Consider the following 22,900-nt stretch of genomic DNA (forward strand, 5'->3'; position numbering starts at 1 on the left):
AATTGGTTTTTCTTAGCTTTTTGCTTATATTATGTTTCTATTTGTTTTTTATGTTTTTATATTTTTTAATGTTTTTTTTTTAGTTTCGTTTTGTTTTGCAGCGCATCGTACCGTTTCGTTAGTTTCATTTAGTTTCCTTTCGTTATTTTATTGTATGTTATCAACTAAACAACGGTTATGTATTGTGTATTGGGCTTGAGTATATTACATTATCATCGAAGCAAAGTGATTTATATATTATTAAAGGCGTTTACTATATGTTACTTGGTTGGAAATAATTCGGTTTATGCTTTAGCTACTTTAAAATTCCTTAGTAGTTCACCGTCCTGTTCGCATTTTGATTCGCATTCGCATGTCTCCTTCTTTGTTATTAAGTTATCGGACCTAAGCTGTTAATTCATTAGCATTTTTGGTACACCGCGTTGGAGGTCTTGCCAAAAACTCGGTAGAGTAGATCGGATCGGATCGGATCGGATTGTGTTCGAATTATTTCTGCCGGGTTACGGTTAGCCGGTTAGCTTTCTAAGGAGTTATATTCGTTTTCGACTGTGTTTCCCATAATTAAACTCAACAGATCTCATAAGTATTAACAAATTCAAGGTCAGGATGCATTAAATAAATTTGGTTTTCATCAGTTGGGGATTATTTGAATTGTTACTTTTGTTTCTATTATATTGGTTTTTTATTTTTGCTTTTTATGATGACTGACATATCACTGCATGACACATTTTCCCTCTATTTGAGTTTTTAGCTCATTTACTTGCGTTTCTATTTGATTTTTCAGTTCTGTAAAAGAAATTGAGTATGGAAACAGCAATAAATAAGCATATTTTGTAGAGTAGACTACAAATGATAGGCAGCTTAACTGTTATGTATATGTATTTTTGGTATGTATGGATTCTCATGTATGTACATGTACATGTACTATGTACTGTAACTGTTTTACTGTGGCGGTACTTTATGGGTGGGCAGCTGTAAATGTTATGTTGGGTACGGGCAGGTACAGTCGCCGTAGCCATAGCTGAACGTTCAAATTTTAAGGATTGGGTGTGGGTGTGGGTGTGGGTGTGGTTGTGGCGTGGACTACTTGTCGTAGCGCTTCGCTAGCCAAATGAGGGTAATCAAATACGAATCGAAACAAAGTTGCAGGAGTAGCTGTAGTTTTTGTCGTGTCTGCAGCAGAGACAGACACAGTACGAGTGTGTAGAAGAAGTCAAGAAGTCAGTGTCAGCTCCAGATAGTAGGTAGTAGGTAGTAGGGAATAGGTAGAGGTAGAGTTAGAGTGATAGATAGGAGTTCGTAGATGCTGATGGGATGGAATGTGTGGAGATCGGTGCGGAAGAAATACACATACATATGCAGTATACGTGCATTATATATATCTTACATACGATGGGCCATGGTGTAAAATACATATAGTACACATATTGAAAGGAAAGAGTAAACGAGAGGGAAAAAGTTATGTTTTTGTTGCTTGTCCATTTTAGATCGGAATTGGGTTTAGTTTGAGTTCATCATGTTTGCTTTGTATTGCTTTGCTTCACATTTAGTTGTTTACGAGTGTTCAGTTTCAGGATGCAGTTAAGCACGCAAGTCGTTAAAGTGTTCAGAAACATTATATAGTTATATAGTACGAGTAGTAGAATATCATACAAGCCGTTATCAGTTATCAAAAGTGCAGTTTGTGAGTTTGATGTATTTAAATAATATTGTAAATGTTTGAAATCATTGGAAACGTAATCTTACAGCTAATTGACGGGACACCCTTGCCATCTGTCTAGTATATGTACATATACCCTTCTAAATATTCGTTCATACCATAACCACTGAGTTCTCGCATATCTAACCATATCTAACATTTTCCCGAATAATTTATCTACTTTTGGTTATTGTATTCGTGTGGGAGCTGTCAGGCTGTGTGTTGAGGAGTCTTCTCTGAGTGTTTCTTAAGTATCTTCTGGGTAAACTCATTTACAGAGACACAGTTAGAGAGAGAGCGAGAGAGAGAGGGAGTGTGGCAGAGAGACAGAGAAAGAAGGTGAGCAAGAGTAATCGAAAATTGTTGTTGGTGGTGGAGGTGGTGGAGTAGTTCATGAATACAAACGTATTACAATTAGATTACCACACAAAAGGAAACATACTGTCTTACGAATGGTAGCACTTACCTTAATCTAATTAATCGAATGACATGAAACCTATTAAACCTATTCCGTTGTGGCCCAGTATCGTTTGAATACAATAACCGAATAACCGAATAACCGAATAACCGAATAACCGAACAACCAACACCAATATCGATATCAACAATATGCATAAGAACGGAAAACAAAGGGAAATCATATATAAGAAACTAAGTACGAGCATATGCATATGTACACGAAAGTCCTAGACCCACTCGCATACCATACGCGTACGTACGGAGTACTTGCAACTGAACGCGCAGTAACGGATGAAAAGGAAATGAGAAAATGGAGTGCACGCTGGTTATACGAGTAAAGGTAAGTATTAGACGTAGTTCATAGATTCATTCGTTGCATTACAGTTTACAGTTGAAGTTTAGATCTTGGACAGTTAAGGTTGCAGTTGGAGTTAGCGTTAGAGTTAGCGTTAGAGTTAGCGTTAGAGTTAGAGTTAGAGTTAGAGTTAGGAGATTAGAGCTTACATATCATACGCACAGGAAACAGATTACAGATACGAGTGTGATAGACAGATAGATAGCATTAGTTAGTAGAGTTGTTTCAGATTCAGATAGAGTTCAGTTAGAGTTGTTAAAGTTGGATAGTTCGCTAGCATTTAGATACGAGACACACAGGTACACACACAACACATACTATAAGTAGTTGCTACTACGAGCGCCGGTAGATCGAGTACGAGTATTTAGCTGTGGATTATTACTGATTGATGGTCAAACATGTTCGGTGTTGTCTGGAGCAAAGTGGCACATGAGTAGCCGCTTGGGGGAGGGGTTGGCAAACGAAAAGGAAAACAACTGAAGAGCTCATACAACACAGTTACAGGTACACAAAAGGAGAGCTTTCTGCACGGGGCTCGCCTGAAGACGGCCGATGATGAGTCGGATAAGCAGTCGTTACATACATACATATGTAGATGCCAGTAGCACTGTGCCAGAATCGGAATCAACAACAATGACTTACTTGTGAAATCGTCGAGCTCCTCCTGCTCCGCCTCGGCGGCCAGTTCCTCAGGTGTCTTCTTTTTCCTCATCAGAGGATTGGGCTCCTCTTGCGGTGCCGCCTCAACGATTTCCTCTTTCTTCTTGATGTTGTACTGGATATATGGCAAATAGAAATAAAATTATCGATATATCAGAAAAAAATAATACATGTTGGCTTTGGATGCCAGGAATTCATGATTTATTGGCAGGTACACTTTTGATCACTTGTTTCGTTCCACTGTTGTCTGTTCCTTTGTAATTCAATCTGACTCCGTTAGGGAGTCGCTCAATAAAAGGACTCCCTACTAGAGTCAATTTGAACTGCTGCAGGAAAGCACTTTGCAAAGTAATCACTAATTAGTAAGCACTAATCGCTAATCGCTAATCACTAATCACACCCGCCCCAGACACTCACCTTGTCGCGAATGTCTTGCCTCATCTTTTCGCGCTCCTCCTCCATTTTCCGGTGCTTCTCCTTGCGTCGCTCCTCGGCCTCGCGGATGGCCTCCTGACGCTCCCTCTCCTCCTCCTCTGCCTTTTCCTTGTCATCGCCATCATCGCCGCCATCACCTCCTACAGCGCCTATTAAAAGCGAAGCACAGGATACGGATGAGAAAGGTTAAAAACAATGGCTATTTATAGGGCCATATCATAGGTATGTATGTATGTCCATATATGTTTCTATATCCCTCCGCACTGCCATTGGGGAGCGGTTCTTCTTTGAATACTTGAGAACGTTCAAGAGCATTCGATTCGATTCTAAATCGGCCATGACCAATTTAAGCTCGCTGGCATCGATGCCTGACACTTTGACACATTTGATTACACAGCCCGCCTTTGGGCTAGGCTCCCTATCGGGTTATCGCTATCAGTCCCAGTCCCAGTCCCAGTCCCAGACCTATTCCCATTCCAAGTCCCAGAATCAGTGACACTGCCAGTGACAGGGTAAACAGTTTGAAACGCGATTAGTTGGGATTGCGCCTCAGCAATGTATGGTCAGTGCCTCAGTCTGGAAACACACGACCAGCAGGGCATTACGATTCGTTTGCGGAAGTGCGACGCGGAATTAGCTGTGACCTTTGGGAAACTGACCTTTTCTGAGGCAATAGCGCCAGAGTCAGTCGTCTACTCTTGTGGCAGTTGCAGTGGCAGTGAGTGCATTTCGATTCGAGTAGCCAGAGACTCAACACGTGCAGGATGTATCTGAAAGTGTTGGCTGTTCTGCTCTCTGCGGTGAGCGTGAGCTGTGCAGACAGCTTTGCCAGCGTTGAGAACGACCTACTGCACTTCTCGTACAAGCTGGAGCAGTATCTGGACACCAGCAAGCTGCCGTGTCAGGACTTTTACGGCTATGTCTGCAGTCAGAGCGCCAATATCAGCCAGACGGGGAAGGATCGCTTCCAGACCTTCCTCAAGGTGGCCGACGATGAGCAACTAATGGACATGGAGCTGCAGCTTGTCAACTTCTTCAAGTCCTGCGAGAGTGCTCGCGGACCGGATGCCTTGAAGAACTCGCAACTCTACAGGGCGAGCGGCGGCTGGCCTGCGATGGAGACCGCCAAGCCGAACGCCACTGCACGGAGGAACCAGACCCTAAGCTGGCTGGGCCTACTGGGCCACTTCCACGAAATGGGGTCGCCCTACTTCTTCAATGCAGAGCTCACAATGCAGTCGAACAAGAGGCTGGTTGTGCTCCGGCCTGACATCACACGACGGCACACCATGAGGAAGTTTGAGCAGCGGGTTGGCGAGCTTCTTCAGAGCTTTGGCATCGAGCAGAGTCGGGCTCATGTGGCCGCTCTCGAAGTGCTCAGCCTGGAGCGCAGCCGCCGGGAAATTGTCAAGGCGGACCATATAGAGGATGAGGTGCAGTTCAGCTATGGGAACTTCAAGCGCAGCGCTTTCGGTAATGCCTCCTTGGCCAGACTCGACTGGGACGGCTACTTCAGGAAGCTGCTGGGCGGAAAAACGCCACAGGCCACCGACACAATCGTAGTGAAGCAGCTGCCACGGCTCGTCAACTACTTCGTGCTGCTGCAGAACACTAGCATGAACCGTCTGCTCAACTGGATCTGGACGGACTACCTGATGGGTGAGTGAAGGAAGGCTGTTAGTCAAGTCCCGTGCCAAACTTGGCCCTTTCTTGCAGACATTGTGGACTCCGACTGCCACCAGCTGGCGGAGACGTACGCCGGAGACATATATGCCCATGTTGTGCAGAGAGTCAGTGCGGACAGGGTGGAGCTCACCCAGATGTATTCGGCGGTGGGAAAGGCCTACACGGAGCAGCTCGCGAAGAGCGTGTGGGTCGACGAAATCTCTCAGCAGAGCTCTAAACAGTTCCTAGGCCGGATCATGCACCTAACCCTTAACGGAGACGAACGCCTGGACGCCATCTACCACGACATTGTGCTGGGACGGCGCAGCTTTTACCGAAATCTCGAGAAACTGCGGCGCTTCCAGCGCAAACGTCAGCACACGTCCCAGGCGAGCCAGCAGTTGCGCCAGTATGCACAGATATTCGACAGCGTCAACGCCCTGCTGGGAAAGCAAAACCTGAGCTCTCCGCTGAACCACTTGCTGGTGGCGGAGCACTTTGCCAGGAGCCTGGTGGCAGCGGGAAGCAACAGCCGTACTCCAGGAGCCTGGCGCAGTACGGACTCGGAGCGAAGGTTCGCCGCGTTTCAGAACTGCAGCGGAGTCCCTGCCACAATGGTGAACCCGAACGAGCTGCTCCTTGGTCTGCTGGCCCAGCGACAGGCCCTCAGCTGCTTCAAGCAGTGGCTCAGGCAGCCTGCGAGGATTCCGCTGCAGGAGCGGATAGACTCTCTTCTCGGCGTTGGGCGGATGAAACTGTCCCTGATCCGGCTCTACTTCATCGGAAGTCTACTTGTGGACTGTCGCTCTGAGCTGGGTCCACTGCAGCAGGAACGCAAGCGGCAATTGGTGCACGCCGTTATGCGGAACTCACGCGAATTCGGTGATGCCTTCCATTGCCATTCCGGCGATGCTCTCGCCGGACAGTACCAGCACTGCAATCTTCTGTAGGCTCAGGAATCGGAAAGGACTCCGGGGCTGCACTGAATTTCGGTCGGACCTTGAACTTTTCAGGCTGCTCTCTGGCTCACGGAATAAAATCGATAAAAATGTGGCACTCCACGGAACTATGCAGTCACATGGTCGGACGGGCCCGCGCGTGCCGTCGGCGACCCCTTTACTTTGAATCGATTGATTTTGCGAGCTGCTTCCATCTGCTTTGGTTCTTCTCTCTCCCTCGGCAGAGGCAGCTTGGCATATGTTTACACTTAGGTTAGGTTAGGTTACGTATGTGCTTATCGTAAGGCATAGAAGGGAAACGAAAAATAAACGAAAGTTGTGGCAAAGACTTACGTTGGAGAGAGATTCGGTAAGAGTAGCGAGTAGCGTGGTGTGTGTTGGTTCAGATTGAGGTTGAGGTTGAGGTTGAGTACATGGTAGTACGTATTAGCATTGAGTAGCAGTGTGGTTTAGAGAGAAGACGAATCAGTGTTTCATAAACGGATAAACAGAACAGAAATCAAGATGCACAAGGACCATGGATCCGCAGGGGCTGCAGATTCACGAATCTCAGGTTTAGTCGTGTCATACCAATGAAATTCATGATTTCTGGGCGCCTTCAACCACTGCTATCTCTCCGTAGCTGTGCTTTCTGGTATTTCGGGGCCGAACGAATCAGTGCAAGTGCAACCGCTGCCTTGGCCGATGCTGCCACTACTGTCCACGCTGCGACGGTGCCACCTCACACACACTCTGTCGCCTGCCTCAGTCAGGAGCTGCAGTTCTGACACACTCATGCTGCCGTCGCATGAGTCGTCGTCGTTGTCGTTGTCGTCGTTTTCGGCGCTCTCGGCGGCTGCTCCGTCGTGGTCGCGGCCCCACGGTTGCCATGGCTATCCCAATCGATTGTGGCGACCACCACGAAGTGCAAGTGCGAACGCGGCCACGAGCGCACACGAACTGATAGCCGCTGGTGAAAACTGAACTTCACTGGTGCCGACTTTTGGGCGATGCGGCGCGCGGTGCGATGCTCTGGGTGTATGCTGGGCAGAGCCGCTTATGTCAAATCAGAGACGGAGTCAGAGTGATTGAACTTCAGCCGCAGGAGTGCAAACTTGGAGTAGGAGTACTGGCAGCACTCGCCTGTCTTTTTATGTCCTGCCGCCGTGCCATTTACAGCAGCCGCAGTCGCTGTCGCTGTCGCTGTCGCTGTCGAGGTCCGCGTCGCTGGCGCTGGACCACGTCGTGATGTGAGCATCCCACGTAATGACCTAAGCACAGGGGGTGACTCTGGCCTGGTCGTGGAGAAGCGCAGCGCCGGCGCCGGCGCAGATTCTTTCGATTCCGGGCCATGAGTCGAATTTCGATGAGAGCAGCTAGACAGCTTTTTCGCTCGCTCTAATTGCTGCTGTCCCACTCGTGGACGCAGGCAGCGCCATCGACTGCGGCAGCTTCGCTGTTCTTCCTCTGTCAGCTTCGGCGCAATCGCAAAAACTATACGCGCGATTCTGTTCTCTTGAGTGCTTCTAGAAAGCGAAGCGAAGGCTCTGCTGCGTCGTGGGGAGGACCGCACCACACTGTCGGGTGTCTCTGCTCTGCTCTCTTTCTCTCGCTGTGGTTTTCGTTCTCGTTCTCGTTCTCGCTCTCGCTCTCCTTTTTCGTTTTCCTTTCTCTTTCGCTACTCCCCGCTACCCGCTGCACTTGTGTGCAAAAGGCAACGCACATTAAATTGAATTTATAGTCATCAATTTGCTGAATAGCTTTGTGAATGAACTTTTTGGGGTGACTGTGACTTGATTTGCAGACGCATTTATTGTTTTCATAAATTAGTCAAAGTATTTTATAATAAAAATTGATTTCCCGAAATGGTGTCAAATGGCTGGAGGGCCACGTCCACATCCAGGACGACTATAGGTCCTAGATCTATGTTCAGTGCCATATCCGGACCAACACCAACACCAACATCTACACCCACACTCACCCCACCCCAGCTCCCGGTCCTTCCCAGGAAATGTTTCGCTTTTATGGGACTTTCGTAATTTGCTTTATGAACTTTACGAACTCTGAACTGCCAGCTCGTGCCCACTCCCAGGCCTGTGCTGTCCTGTCCTTTTGTGGCTGCAACAAAGGTCTGCTCGGAACGTGCGTATCTACGAGTATGTACATGTATGTATGTACTTATAAGTCTATGTACATGTGGTACATGTAGTACACACAATGTATTTATATGTATGTATGTACATGCATACATGTGTATGTATATGTACATATGTATAAAGCGGAGAGCTTATGGGGAAACTCTTTAAAACTCGGTCCAGTTGCAGATCTGAGAGATGCCCCGAATGGAGTGCACAATTCAATTAAAAACTAATCAAGCCTATTGTAATATAATTATCATGACAACATAATTAACACCGCTTGAGCAAGATGTTCTCGCTCCCTCCCTCCCTCCATTCCTCCATTCCTCCATCCCTTCTCTACGCATCGAGCATCTGCCTTTCCATCCCTTTTACTCTGCCCTTTCACTCTGCCCTTTGTTCGGCATTTTTCATTCCTCATTTTTCTTCGCTATCTTTTTTTTCCGGCTCCTAATGGAATCGGACAACCCGTTGGTGGGCGCCATTGATGGCCCTTTAAGACCTTCAATTTGCATCAGGAATGCTCCTGACAGCCCGAAAAATCGGTCCGTCTGTACAAATTGGTTGTTGGTTCTTGGGGTTTCTTTCTATCGTTCATTTCGCTTTTTTCTCTTTTGCCGTTAAAAGCTTTACTCTTCGCTGCGTGTCATGGGTGAAATGAGGGTACTTAATACCTATCAGGCATGTGGTGCTGGGACGGGGGCTGTAATATGTATTTACGTACATACATACATACATACATATGTATGTACGATTGTACATACACCCGTACATGTGTCTGCAAGTATTTGGTCGAAGTCATAAGTCTGATATACGAGCCGTGGCTCTTAGCAGTCTTAGAGTGCGTTTTATTGCTTGGCCTGCTATTTTGAATACCAACACGTCAGCGCAACCCGATGATGATGATAATGGAACGTGGCCGAACCGGAACTGGGAGCTGAGCAGCGGATCTGCGGAGCCGCCGTAATTGTCCCCATCCGCATATATGTGGCTGGAGGATAGAGGATAGAGATGAGGTCTAAGGCTGTACAAGTGGAAGTGGAGCGGATGCTTGCCTGGTGACACTTATTCGACTTAATACGCGCACACTAAGGAATACTACATTAGAGTTCCATTTCCATTTTTATTGCGGCTGAGGATGAGGATGAGGCTAAGGCTGAAGCTGAGGCTGAGGCTGAGGCCCCTCACCTACGCACGTTCTTTCGCATGTACATAGGACATGTACATGGGCAGGGGACAGAGATAGGGATGGGAAGTGTAGAAGCACAAAGAAGCTTCACTCATTTGCGCGAAGTGCTCAACGCCCCACCCCTCTCTCTGACGCCGTCATTTGTTCGCTCCTGTCATTGTAAGGAGCTGGTGAAAAGGCACGAACAGCAAATTATTTTCTTGCTTAATCCGGTTCTAGCCCGCTCAGCTTTGCATTGTAGGATTCTGCAGAAACCGCCACCATCTTGCACACATCTGGGTCAAAGAGACGGCAGCGCACAACGCACAACGCACAAATGACAGGAAGCTGGCGATAGGCCTTACAGGAGCAGGGCTACGCAACGGTTAAGTGTGGGCGGACTAGACGAAGAGAGTGCCTGCGACTTCCACAAAGAGGTTGGCTTAATACGCCTATTCCTCTCACATGCCCCATCCCCCGCGTTAATATTTTCATTGTCATAGTCGGTAATAGCAACTGCCTGTGTCCCCTCCGTAATTACATTTTAACAGCTTCAAGCAGCCCGATATTTACTTATGGCCACACTCGCCCCGCTCGAGTGCGGGCTACCCACGGATGCTTCCCCATGTGGAGGCTGGAGGGCGCATAAGTAAGGGGAGGTGGGCGTGTGCAAGTACTGAAATTATGCAGACAGTGCGGCTCTGTCTCTGCCAGCGCGGACAAGTAGAAAATCTCATTGGCAGCTCGTTGCTGGTTGCATACGGCTCGTGCTCGTAGCGCGAGCAATTAGTTGCATGCCTCATCTGGTGGCGGACCACAGCTAGCATTTCCCCGGCTACCCTTTTCCAGGCACGGAATGCTCGGAATGCGACTCCGTGCCGGCAAACTGGAAAATGTTCTGTCAAAAATGCTACACAGCTGTGAGCCCACTCGCAAACTGCATGCAAATATTTCGGTCGCTGTTCTGTCCTTGGATATTTGAGGAATTTTTAATATACATAATTTATGCCGAGCCCCGCAGTCCATCCACCCTATTGGGTATTGGGACTGGGGACGTTACGGTTACGAGAGTGAAACGACTGCAGTGTGTGAATTACAGCCCATTGTGCGGATTGCTATCAAGGGAAGCACACATGTCCGCTGGGAACATGGGACATGGGATTGGGGAACGTAGCCCTTTCGCACACCTAGGTGAAAATTACAATATCTGCAAGATTATGGATCGATATTGTTATGCCATGCGAAGTGTACATATGTATAAGTAGACTCGTAGTTTTCTTTGAGTTGTGTCCGCCTTGTGTCAAAGTGTGGCATACCTTCGGGCTTTCTACTTGTGGTTAGCATATGCCGTGACGCACGTGCCAAGACAATTTGAAAACCTGCAGATATCAGCAATATTTGCCTGCTCTAAAGGACTCGGACGAGGACGACCAGTGTTGTTCGAGTACTATGCATGGGGAGTGTGGCAGTCCTTGCATGTGTAAAAATGTTTACTCATCAAAACGCATTCGTTGGGGCTCTAAGGCTGGGGGCTCCTGTTCCTTCTACCCCTTTTGATACAACACACTCGTACTCGCACGAGTCTCCATGTGTCGCTCTGCTTAGTACCGCGGGTGTGGCGGGTATAGGGGGCTTTTAATGAGATAATATGAGATACTTTATACTTATACTTTACCTCATTGTAAATTCGTAGTATATAGGTGGTAGTTGAGTTGTAGTTAGAGTAGTTATAGTAGAATAGTAGAAGATGTAAGTAGGTTTGTAGTTAGTATGGTTCCATAATTGTTTGGGTAGTACATAGCAGTAGTAGTACGATAGTAGTACGATAGTAGTAGTAGTAGTAGTAGTAGTAGTACGATAGTAAAGTAGAAGTAGAGCAGAAGTAGATAAAGAAGCACTTTAACAAAACAATTTTCGCAGAAAGAAAGACTTCGAATGTAACGCTTTAAAGTTAACGTATTTTTTTGTACAAAATCAAACTATGCTTTGGTCTTAGTTTCCACTACTCGACAAAATCCCACTGTTTTTCTCAAGGAACCAAACCGATTTGTTCTGATAGAGCTAAAAACATGGTTGTTTTAGTTTAACGTCTGGAAAATATTAAGCTTTGAAATGAAAAAAAGAAATTTTAATTTTGACTTACAAAACTCAGGAAAAGTCGAAAGTGATCCGCTTTTTAAAATGAGAAAGTTCATTACAACCAGATGTACGATACTTAAGTTATGTTCAAAAAGGAGGAGCTACTTCTAAAAAAAAAACGTACAAAAAATACCAGTTTTTAAGAACTCCTTAAACAAAAAGTTCTGCCATAGAAAAAGAAAACATCATCAGACCATTTGTAAGCCCCATATCTTTCAGAAAAAGTTGGTTTGGTTCGTTGAGGGAAAATCGTGTCGGGTAGTGCTGTTGGCATAAAGATGATCGAAAGATGGATGTGTATGTGTACAATGTCTATGGAGTGTTGTAATCAGAAACAAATTCAAGAGGTTCATAGTATAATTGTCCCATAAACTTTTGCCCGCTGCGGATTCAAATTATAAGTAATTTTCCTTCTTCTCGCATTTGAGTTTGCGTCTCGCCTTTAAGCATATCTTAATGGAGTTCGATCGGAGACAAGTTTGCCGTACGCTGCTCAAAGTTTTCCCGTCTAATTAACCAAACTGAAAGCTGAAAGCGCTTTCATGGGATGGAGCTCAGGAAACTCTCAGTTTGGGTATGTACGTTTGTTGGGTATCGATCGGAGGCACACAAAAACCAATATATGGCGGAGCAGCGTGGCAAAATGATGAGCAAGTATCTACGAGTAAAAACTTCCCAATTGCCGCCGGATGCTTATCATGAGGCTGAAGTTGAAGCGGATTCTAGTTTGGAATTTCAGCGATTGATGTCGATCGAATCGGAGATTCTTCTAATATGTATTGGTTCGGGTACATTGTGGGATTTATGGAATATTTATGTTGGATGCTGAAAGGTGCGATGGCATCAGCGGTAGCACCACCATCAAGTCAAGTCGTAAAAGAAATGCAAGCGAGTACGAGTACAAGTAAAATGTAAAAATACGAAAGGTTGAGAAATTACCGCCTGCAGCATCTGTGTAGCGTGTGGTCGGGAAAGTAAAGGTAAAGTTTCATTAATATTCCGCTCTCTGTTTGGATTAGTTGCTACGCTTATGGACTGCGAGTTGCAAGTTGCAAGTTGCGACAATTGTGTGTGTGATGTACGTATATAAGTAGGAGAATAGTTAGTTAAATGCGGGGTTAATGTTACGAGTGGGTGAGCCGTACATATCATAATCATAGAAGAAGCTGAATAAGTAGAGAAACGTTGTTGAGGAGCTGTTTAATAGGAGTAATGTGAGATGTTGTGACTATGACTGTGTGGGACTCGTGGAGGAGGCACCCAGTATGGAATTGTTGTATGGACAGATCCTGGATGGCCAAGCAGCCAGTCTCTCCTCTCCTTTGATTTAAATTTCCGCTTTATATTTCAGATGGGTATGGGGATGGGGTATGGGTGGGTGCATGGGGATATGGGCGTGGCAGTCATGGCAATGTTAGAGTTCGAAATAAAGAGCGTAAAGAGAGACGAGTTCTGGTAGGCAGGAAGAAAGTGTAATAGAAGAAATTGAATTGTGTTTTCTGTATGGTTTTCTTTTTTTTATGTATCGGGGCGATGGCAGCTGGGCTCATTGCTGGCTTTTGTTGTTCATTGTGTTCCTCATTGTTGCTGTTGTTGCATGATTGTGTCGGGCATGGAAGGAGGGAGGTGTACTGGAGTGGAGTGGCTTGGGGTAGAATTGCTGTGCTTGGGAGTCGTTCTTGGTTGGTTCTTGCTTGGACTGGGTCTGGGGTCTGGGGTTTGGTGGGCTGGTTTTGGGAGTGTTTGTCAAGCTCTCGTGTTGGTGTGTTTTACAATGAGGTAAAGTTCGGCAGTGGAGGCATTGCGGGAGCGTTCAAATATATTGTATTCTTTTTCTTTTCTTCACTTTTCTTTTCTTTTCTTTTCCGTTAGTGCCTCGAAGAGGAGGTTCTTATGCTGGCAAGGGATTAACGTCATATGATCTGTGAGTGTACTTAGCTTACATAAATTACGATAACTGCACATAAATACGTAGTTTTTTGGGATTTTCATAGAGTGGTTCATGGGTGGAATGGACGGGCAAACAGGCAAACGGACGGGCGGAACGGGATCCGAAGTTGGCATTGCGGAAGGTGGGATGGGGGCACTGATGCCCTGCGGGGGTTAAGGGGAATGGCAATGGTGTGGGGGTATGAACAGGAGAGTGCATATGCATATGGGGATTACTCGGTATATGCGTAGATTACTTGAAAACATTCTGTACGTGGCTATTTGTGTTGTGCAATGCTAAGCTTAGGTCAAAAATATATCGAGACTCGTTTCGCATTGAAAACCTTCCTCAGAGTTTCAATCCTGAACGGCTCTATGTGTACTATACACACATTTGTAGGTACTACTGGGAATAGTCGCCAAATTTCAATCATGTATTCATGCTACTGCCAATCAACCGAAACCAAACCGAGCGTCCATTCAAAACTGAAACATAAGCGTGAATTGTAAATTGTAAATTGTAAATTGTAAACTAAACGGGTTGTGCCATCCAATACAATGATTCAGACTAGTACATATTATTGAATTACTCGTATGTATATTATTAATGTATGTCATCAAAACTTTCTTAAAACTTTCGGATCGTTATGTTAGGTGGGAGGTGGGTGGGTAAGTGGCGGGTCTCAGCAGCGATAGCAACTTACGTAACGTTATTTGTTTGGTGGGATGCACTTATTTGAGATTCACTTTCGAACGCTTACCTGCAAATTCAAGAAAGTTAGAGTGTTATGAATCAAGGTGAAGACATGGAAATTATTGATTTGGACAGAGTACAAGTAGTTGTCAGGCACATGCATATGCACCTGACAATGTGTTTGAAGGAAAGACGATTGTTACACCCATGTTACATGTATGTAAGTATGTATGTATGTATGTATAGTATACAGTACATACATATGTATGTGCACGGGGAAAATTTGTGCCGCTTAAGCAATACTTTATCGGATAGCACCCTCCTCCCCCTGGGTCAACCCTTTTACGATGGATCGTGGCCAGTGGGCCCGGCTAGAGCTGGTCCAACAAGTCTGGTAGCGGATACAGCAAATCCATAAATTACCCTTATGTAAGACAGGCAATAGTAATAAAGGCTAACTCGAGTCAAGCTCCAATAAATTGTCTGACAGCGAGAGCAGTCGTTGACAATGGAAACGCATTAGTCCTCCCATACCACACTCGCTACATCAAATCGGGAACCAGAAAAGATGTTCCCACATGCGAGCCAAGCGTAGGGAACTGAAACCCGTTTGCCCTCTGGTCGCCGTACAACATGCAACTAGACGAGGACGAAGGAACTAAGTAATAGCGACGGAGGCTTCCTTAAATATGGCTTTTATGGGGGATATTTTATTTCGCTTTCATCACTCATCCGCAGTTTTATGGGGATCTTTAAGTGGCTGCTTGCTGCACCATTGAGCGCCGCACAGCGTCGAAGGTAGTCGCCACGGATACGGATATCTGCAACTTAGTACAAGTCTCTCGGTAATTGGCACACGTACGAGTATCCGTGCAATCCTACATACATATACATATACATATACATATACGTATACATATGTACGAGTATGTATTTATGTATTTCGGTATGTAACCGAATTGATTTGGTTTTTCGCACTTTACGCCCATGCTAATGGCGTTTCCGTGTTCCACGAACTTGGCAACTGCCATTCCACATCACTGCCAGCTCTGACAGCCCAATGGTCGGGCTTGGTCGGGGCCGCATTAGCCGCAATCTCGACCAGAGTCGCAGCTGACAGCTCGAAAAAGGGAGCTCGAAGGGGCAGTTGCAAATGATTGCGCCCACTCGAGTAAGGGGAAAAGGTAAAGGGAAGTGGGAAAAGGGAAAGCGAAAGCGAAAGAGAAAGGAAAGTGGTGCAGCAAATCCAACATCAATCTATACAATTAAGTGTATCAATTTGTTGAAACCACTTGCCGGCGCATTCGTGCAGAATCTGTGTGCTCGATAAGGGGAGTCGGTAATGCGCACCGGGTCCAACCGGCTGCAGCCACAGCCACAGGCGCGTAATGGCGCAGGAGCAGCATCGGGGCCTGCAAATTGAACGGCTCTTCTTATGGAATAGAATGCGATGCGATGCGATGCGATGCTAGCAAAGGGGCATTGTGGCTGGGGCAGAGGGCTGCTCTATGTAAATGCTACGTTCGGGCTCCGTTCAGGCTCCGTTCAGGCTCCGGCTGTGCTCCCATGTGCGCGGGTTGATAAGCATTTTAACTTGAATATCCTTGCCACATCCCCGTCCTCCTGCTGGCCCCTTTTTGAAAGCATTCAATGATTTTCCGAGCGATTGCACAGACGCTGATTAAACAGCAGACTCGAAGGCAGCAGCAACAGCAAAAGCTACAACAATGGGACCAAATGACATTACCCAATGCCTCACCGGAGAGTGGAGAGTGGGGAGTGGGGTGTGGCGGGTAGGGTGGAGTGATGGGTGGAGGGTGGAGAGCAGGGTGTGTATCTAAAAGCGTTGGCCACTTTCCCGCTCATGTGTGGTAATTTGTTGTGCTGCTGCGCAGCAGCTTGAACATGAATTATGTATACATTCCACTCCCAGAAATCCCACGGGGAGGGGTACGGCTATATTGATCGGGTGCCAAAAATAAAACCTGCCGCCCCCGCCGCTCGGGTGTACGAGCGAGTATCTGCGCGCGCGTTTTCGCCTGACTTACCTTTAACGGCACTTAATTGGTTTCCAACCATTTGCTTTGCTATGAAGGCCGCCATCTTGGGGCTGTCGCTTTACAGGCGTGGCTTGATGAGGTCCTGTCCTGTCCTGTCCTGTTCTGTTCCTGTCGGAGACTCCTGCAGGTCGCTGGTGAGTGGTCCGCTCTGGCCTCTTCGTCTGCAAGGCAGCAAAGAGAAAAGAGCAAATTAAATTGTGATGTGACAGGACGAGCTAAGGCGGGGCCATGGCCATGGCCACCGCCGACGAACCGCCAAGCTGGCCTGTCACCTGGCCCGGGCCTGATACTTTAAGCCGCTTAGCTTAAATGCCGTTGGTAGGATGCCTTTGCGGCCCCTTCGTGGACGTTTCCTTTGAAATCTCCCTCTTTTTCCCCATTTTAATTCTGTGTCTATGTCTCCGTTTCTGTTTCTCTGTCTCAGTTGATGCCAAATCATCTCCCTCAGTTGTAGCTGTCGGCGCGCCCCCTGATGCTGTACTTAATTCGGGGAAATCTAATATCCCAGACCTCGGTTCCTCTAGCACAATAATGCCGTAATGAATGTGGGCTCAGTGCCTCCCAGCCAAAAATTTCAATTTTATTAACGCCGCTGGCGGGGTAGCATCAGCTTTGGCCTCGCATCCAGCTTCAAATTCGAGAAAAGCATCCAGCTGCTGCTGCTGCTCCTGTTGCTGTCTGTCTCTGCGTCTGTGTCTGTGTCTTTGTAACCATGTATTAATATTTGCGCAAATTGGGCTAACGAACTTAAGCTGGAAGGCAGCAGGCAGCAGGCAGAGTGCTTTCTGGCCAGCAGCGCAAATTAAAACAACACCAGCAAACGAGCAACGAGCAACGAGCAACGAAATTAGTTTGGCATTAAAAGCGTTCGCCAGCGGGCGGAGGCCAGATAGCGGATGCTGGACGACTGGCAGTTGGCAGTTGGCCCGGTCCGGGTCCCGGTCCCGATCCCGATCCGAGGCAGTCTCTCTGCTGCCTCCTGTTCGAACTAAGGAATTAAGCGGAGGCTGCATGGCATTTCCAGCTCGGGGCCCTGTGGCCAGCAGACAGTCAGGCCAAGTCTGAATTGTTTAATGGCCAGAGCTACTGCAGTTTGCAAAATTCACTTTAATCTCAAGCTTCCCAGAAAACTGAAAATCGGTAGGGGGAAGGGGTTGAGGGTTGGACACACTGTCAGTGTGTAAATGTATGTAAATAGAAGCGAAAATTTATGGCATTCGTGCTTAGAATTTTATGGGCAGGTGGCTCAAGGTGTGGCCCAGCAACAACAGAGCCCGGTTCGTTTCCTTTTGCCTCAGCAAATAAACAGCCCCGACCGGATGGCTATCCAATTACGTTTGAAGTTTTTTGATACAGCTATGAGAGTCGGAGCCAGAGGCAAAGCCAAAGCCGAAGCCACAGTCAGGGCCAATAAACACGCAAATAAGCTGTGTTCGACTTGTGTTCTACGAGTATTCCACCGCTTGACTCAGTCCTGGTTTGTAAAAGGGTCAGTAAATATCAAGTATACGCCTCGCCTCGCCACCCCTTTGCCACCTTTGCTGCTTCAGCAGAATATCAAGTATGCGCAGAGTTGGCACAAACCAATTCGCTTTGGCTTTGTCGGCTGGCAGCGGGGCCAGCTGAGGGCAAACGGCATCGAGTCCAAGTGAAATCGCAGATCTCCTTGGGAACTTGGCAGATTGTATGCCGAGGTTGCACCACTTTTGCAGCATTAGGCGCGCGTCCGTCGGCCACTTAGCGCGTGAAAATGTTCAAAAGTTTGCGCAAACATTTGACGTAAGGCGCGTACAAGTTTGGAGCACACTTTGCGCATACTTTGGACACTTTTGGGAAGTTGGAAAAAGAATAGAGGCGTACCAGAATAGGGCGGCCACTCACTCACTCACTCACTCACTTACCTGACTTTAGTTCAGTAAGTACTCCTTTGAGATTGCCGGAGATTCTCGTGTGTGCAATGGATGGCCGTGGATACTGCTGTTGCGGTTGGAGGTGGAGGTGGCAGAAGGAGCAGAGTTTGGAAATCGTTGGCGCTTAAGTGTGTGTTTGTTTCAAAGAAGTCCACAAAGAAGAGCCAGCTCGAGACAGATAGGGTTTCTGCAAGGCAAAGAGAAGAGGAAAAGTGTGCCATCAGAGGACAGATTCACGCGGTCTGTTGGCGTATCATCTAATTGGAAAATAGTGGACACACGCGTCTCCCCATCACCCATCACCCATCACCCCGCACAATATTGGATAAGGGCATATCCCGAGGCGCAGTGTTGGTGGCTTTGCTGTGACGTCGTTGTCGCTGTCGCTGGCTTTGTTGTTTTTATCAGCTTTTCTTTCTTTAGGGTTTCCTTTATGCGAGCGTGCACGTAAGTGCCCATTGGGGGCGAGGTGGCGTGCCAGCCGCGGGCTGGTGCCGGAGGAAAACAACATTTTTACGTAACACGCACGGCAAACAAATTCGATCCAATGCAATGCTTTTTTTATATTCATTTTTTGGGAACAGAGTGCCAGTGGGGTGTGTGCCCGAGGCCCGAAAGTTTTTGCGCTCGCTCGCGCAGACTTTTGACACTGATTATTACATAAAGCTCGTCTTCCCACAGCCAACTTATGGCGTAATTGAATTAGCTCGAAAGAATTTATTGCTTCTAATTGAATTAGTTTTCCATTTCGTCTGTCGGAACGATGGGCGATGCAACGGTGGGCAGGGGGGCCACGGTGATCTGTGATTGTGTGGAAGCTGCTTGCAATTTTTTCCCGATGTGCGTTTGATGTTTTTTGTTTGTATTGTTAAGCCTGAGCCTATACGTATGTATGGGTATGTATGTGTATGTGTACACATATATTCGTAAGTACATAATGTACCAGGATGTAATGCACTTGTGCACACATTCACACTCATACAGTCACAATCGAACGCACATGTGTCTGTGTGTGCTTTCTGAATACTTTTGGTTTTCCACTTTCCGTGGCTATGTTTTATTCGGCGCTTCTTACTTCGTGCTATGTTCGCACTCTTCTGCAGCACACTGTCATGTTCCCTACATGGAAAACTCGACTCGTGCGGCGCCAGAACCAGAGCCACAGCCACAGCCAGAGCCAGAGCGGTGACCAGCTGTAGGCTGCTGAGGCGCAGGCTGCGAAGTCGGCGCCAGCGCCAGTTTCGTTCCCCTCTTCCTCCCTAAAGTCCAATAATCGAGCCGAAAGCACTCAACACCCAACACGCAAGAGCGAAGCTTTTGCTCTGAGTCTGAGCTGGCCCTGAGTGCTTTTCGTTCCTCTTCTCGAGTGGCAGAGAGAGAGGCACTCGTCGCCCTGCTCTGGCCCAAGGAAAATGTACGCTCGTTGTACGCGAATTTCGCTCACCCTCGTTTAGTGTGAAGGTAAAGCGCTCAGAGCGCATCTCTTCTTTTGTGGCTGTTCTCGATGCCATCCGTGCTTGCCTTTATGTAATGCCCGATGGCGGTGGTGCTGCCTTTCTGCCTTTCTCTTCGGCTAATAATATATTTATCTGCATCTACTTTTTGTCTATTACATAATTTTTTCATCCGCTCCCAGCCCCCACTCGCGTTTGCCTATTTCCCCAATCCCAAGCTCAGTCTCGTCTCTCTTGCTCTCCCACTCTCTTGACTTTTTGACTTTGAAATACAGCGTTGAAATACATCTGTGCGCTGGCGCCTGCGCCCTGGGCCACAGGAGACACGATATTGATTCGATTCGATTCGATTCGATTCGCGTTTCGGCTCTCGCTGTCGCTCGGGTCGGTGCGTGTTCGCTCGTGGTTTGTCTCAAAGGCCAGAAGCGCTCTGATAATATGCTGCCTGTCCGTCCCTGTTATCGCTTTGTTTTCCCTGCTGCTCTCCCGTACGGGGCATATGCTAACGAGTTGTGGACGACCATCATCATCATCATCATAATCAGTCCCACTCCACATCCAAAATGTCACATACACATACATACATACATACATACATACATACATCCACAACCACTGACATCGTCTTTGGCTTTGTTCGTTTTTCAGCTGTCTTTATAGTCTGTTTGCATATGGAACTTTGTGCCGTCCATCCTCAACTTTTTCGGAGCGGAAAGCGGCGGAAGCGCACAGCTTGAAAGAAGGAAATTGCAAAGTTCTGGCCACGTCCGCCCGGTGGTCCGGTGGTGGCCTGTGGTCGGCATTTAGCCGAGACAAGTGCATCAATTGCCTTGGAGCGATCTCTATAAGCAGCTTCGTAGGTTTCTAATTAGTTTGATACAAATCCAGCCATCCCCTTGCAATCCTTGCAGCACTGCCTGCTGAACTGACTCTATTGTTTTCCGCTCAATCAATTATAGTTTCATGCCAGCTCGCAGGAGCTTTGTCTTCATGTACATATATACATATGTACAACATTATATATTTATGTATGTATGTATGTATGTATGTATGTACGTGTGGACAAGTCTAGCTTTTGTTGCTCTCTGCGAGGGAACTGGAACTGGAACTGGATTTGCTCCGCTTTTTATATACCAATCAATTATATTTCTCGCCAGTGCTCGCTGCGCTGCGCGATTTAACTTTTTCCTCCACAAATTGCTTATTCCTCCCGCTCCCGCTCCCGCTCCAGCTCCCGCGGAGCTGACGGACGCTCCCTGCTTAAGATGAACGTCACGTCCTGGCCACCACGGCATTGATGTCTCTGGGGTAATACACGGAGTGCGGCAGTACCGGAATGGAATGGAGTCGGAAGAGGGGGAATGGGTACAAGTATGGGCTTGGGCTTGGGCTTGGGCACATTGTATATTGTGGCTAAGGCAAACTGAGGGGCGTACGCGAAACAGCACTCGGGGAAACATTTTCTTTTTTCTTTTTTTGTTCTCTGATAGCTCCGGCGAAGAGTGATTAGAAATTTTCACCTCCAACTGCTGGCGGGACGACGCGTCAGTGGGCTTACCTACAACCGTCGAAGGCACCGTATTACTACAAATATTCGTATTTCGTACAATTCCCCGCCAGGCACTAGGCGCGCGGATCTACAGCAACGTCACACTGAGAGGAAAGTTCGGACAGCCACGAGGCATACATACCGAAAAATGTCTCTGCTGTTGCCTCCGACTCTGCTCTGGTGCTTTTCCTGGTGAAAAACTACACGAAACTGCCGAAAACGTACAGCGAAATGCCAAACTGTTAGCCAGTGTAAATTGTGTGGCCATAACATTCAGGCAAGAGAGAGAGAGAGAGAGAGGGAGAGAGAGCATTTCAAGTACCACGAGACCAGAGAGACAACAGAGAGAGTGCAAAAGGGGGACGGAGAAGCAGAGAGCAAGATTTGGGCCCGCTTCTGTCAGTTTTGACAGCCGCCTTCCCCCCCAAACCCAAGCCCAGAAATAGAAAGCTTGCTGGCCAAAAGCTTGCAGCCAAATAGCCAGCTAATAACAAACTTTTCCCTGCCATGTAGCTGCAAGTGAGGACGTTCGTAAGTGTTGTTGTAAGTAAATCTGCTGGATGCGGGTCTCTGCCTCAGCCCCCACATACTCGTGGAAGTTACGGCGGGGCTCTCGGGGTCCGATAAGCTAATAGCTTCATACGCCGAGTACGGGTGGCTGCTCGCACGGATGTGCCGGATGTACAGGAACCGCCGACAGGCGTTGGGTTCGCTAATTTCTGGCTCCATGTGCTCCGCCTTTTATGGGACTGTTCCGCTTGGAGGCCGCACGCACCAGCCATATGATATCGAGTGTAAGCGGCGCGCTGATAAGGTAGGCCCTGTTGCTGCTGCCACTCGAGCCTTGCTGCACATTCGTTTGGGAGTGGGGAATGCCTGCTCTTCAATGCCTGTGGGTGTGTGCGTGCACAGGGCGTATGCGTAATGTACATATACATATAAATTATTTAATTAAGCCATACACGTCATCGTGCGGTGCCGGAGCCCATTATTTTGATTAAAATCAAACCCATTTCGCTTTATGCCACCTGTTTGGCTGCTCCGCCATCTCACCCTCTGCCTATCTGCCTGTCTGCCTGTCTGCCTCGGCTTCGGCTTCGGCTCCGGGGAACTTTGTTGAGGCGCTTCGCATCGTCTATTGGTTTGGTTATGATTCTTTTTGGGACTGCCTTCCGCTCTTCGCCAGCTCTTCCTTCCATTGTTCAGCAGGCGGCAGCAAATTGGGCGCGTCTGGCGCATGGCAGCCGTTTCCAGCTTATTTGGATCCTAATGACTGCCGGGAGACCCATTCGCCTGGAGATTTCCGCCACGTAGACAGCAAGACAACGTAGTCAATTTGGTGAGACATGCACCGAAACGGAGATGCCCTTGGGGGACAATTGAACAAAAAGTGTCCCACGCCATCATCAGGTGTTTGCTGGGCACAATGTTTGCGTCTCAATACAAATGAAAATACTTTACTCGACTTCTTTCAGGAACACACCACAAGTCCAGCCGGATGAAGTCGGGTCAGATTAACAGCAATGGAAGAGAGCAATTTCCTGGAACCTCCCAGATAAAATATCAAATGGTTGCCATTTAACTCGACATGTAAAATAATCCGAATAATAATCGTAAAATGCCTTATAAAATGATTACCTCTGCCTGC

At 47.4% G+C, this 22,900-nt stretch overlaps 2 protein-coding genes across 8 annotated transcripts; one reads left to right on the top strand and one right to left on the bottom strand.

The window, feature by feature from the left end:
- Positions 1-45: 45 nt before the first annotated feature.
- On the bottom strand, positions 46-21,280 carry LOC117899609 (complexin). 7 transcript variants are annotated; one of them, XM_034809738.1, is made up of 7 exons: positions 21,262-21,280; positions 18,241-18,436; positions 16,328-16,500; positions 12,596-12,607; positions 3,591-3,757; positions 3,156-3,288; positions 46-786 (listed from the first exon to the last, which is right to left on the bottom strand). In XM_034809738.1, the coding sequence occupies exons 3-7, from the start codon at positions 16,380-16,382 to the stop codon at positions 713-715; spliced, it is 441 nt and encodes a 146-aa protein (XP_034665629.1). In that variant the 5' UTR covers positions 16,383-16,500; positions 18,241-18,436; positions 21,262-21,280; the 3' UTR covers positions 46-712. The 7 variants fall into 7 exon arrangements, with proteins under 7 accessions (XP_034665629.1, XP_034665630.1, XP_034665628.1 ...); XM_034809739.1 differs by lacking the exon at positions 21,262-21,280 and adding an exon at positions 19,325-19,426 and having other exon boundaries at positions 3,591-3,748; XM_034809737.1 differs by lacking the exon at positions 21,262-21,280 and adding an exon at positions 19,325-19,423.
- On the top strand, positions 4,109-6,564 carry LOC117899607. Its single transcript, XM_034809736.1, has 2 exons — positions 4,109-5,267; positions 5,325-6,564. The coding sequence occupies exons 1-2, from the start codon at positions 4,373-4,375 to the stop codon at positions 6,221-6,223; spliced, it is 1,794 nt and encodes a 597-aa protein (XP_034665627.1). The 5' UTR covers positions 4,109-4,372; the 3' UTR covers positions 6,224-6,564.
- Positions 21,281-22,900: the final 1,620 nt, after the last annotated feature.

Source organism: Drosophila subobscura, chromosome O, assembly GCF_008121235.1.
Source record: "Drosophila subobscura isolate 14011-0131.10 chromosome O, UCBerk_Dsub_1.0, whole genome shotgun sequence".
NCBI classification, from domain to species: domain Eukaryota; kingdom Metazoa; phylum Arthropoda; class Insecta; order Diptera; family Drosophilidae; genus Drosophila; species Drosophila subobscura.

Coding starts and splice junctions, on each gene's coding strand:
- LOC117899607 (XM_034809736.1), top strand. CDS start 4,373: ATGTATCTGAAAGTGTTGGCTGTTCTGCTCTCTGCGGTGAGCGTGAGC. Junction 5,268..5,324: donor CTGGACGGACTACCTGATGG/GTGAGTGAAGGA, acceptor CCTTTCTTGCAG/ACATTGTGGACTCCGACTGC.
- LOC117899609 (XM_034809738.1), bottom strand. CDS start 16,382: ATGGCGGCCTTCATAGCAAAGCAAATGGTTGGAAACCAATTAAGTGCC. Junction 3,289..3,590: donor GGCAAGACATTCGCGACAAG/GTGAGTGTCTGG, acceptor CCATATATCCAG/TACAACATCAAGAAGAAAGA. Junction 787..3,155: donor GGAGCTCGACGATTTCACAA/GTAAGTCATTGT, acceptor TTTCTTTTACAG/AACTGAAAAATCAAATAGAA.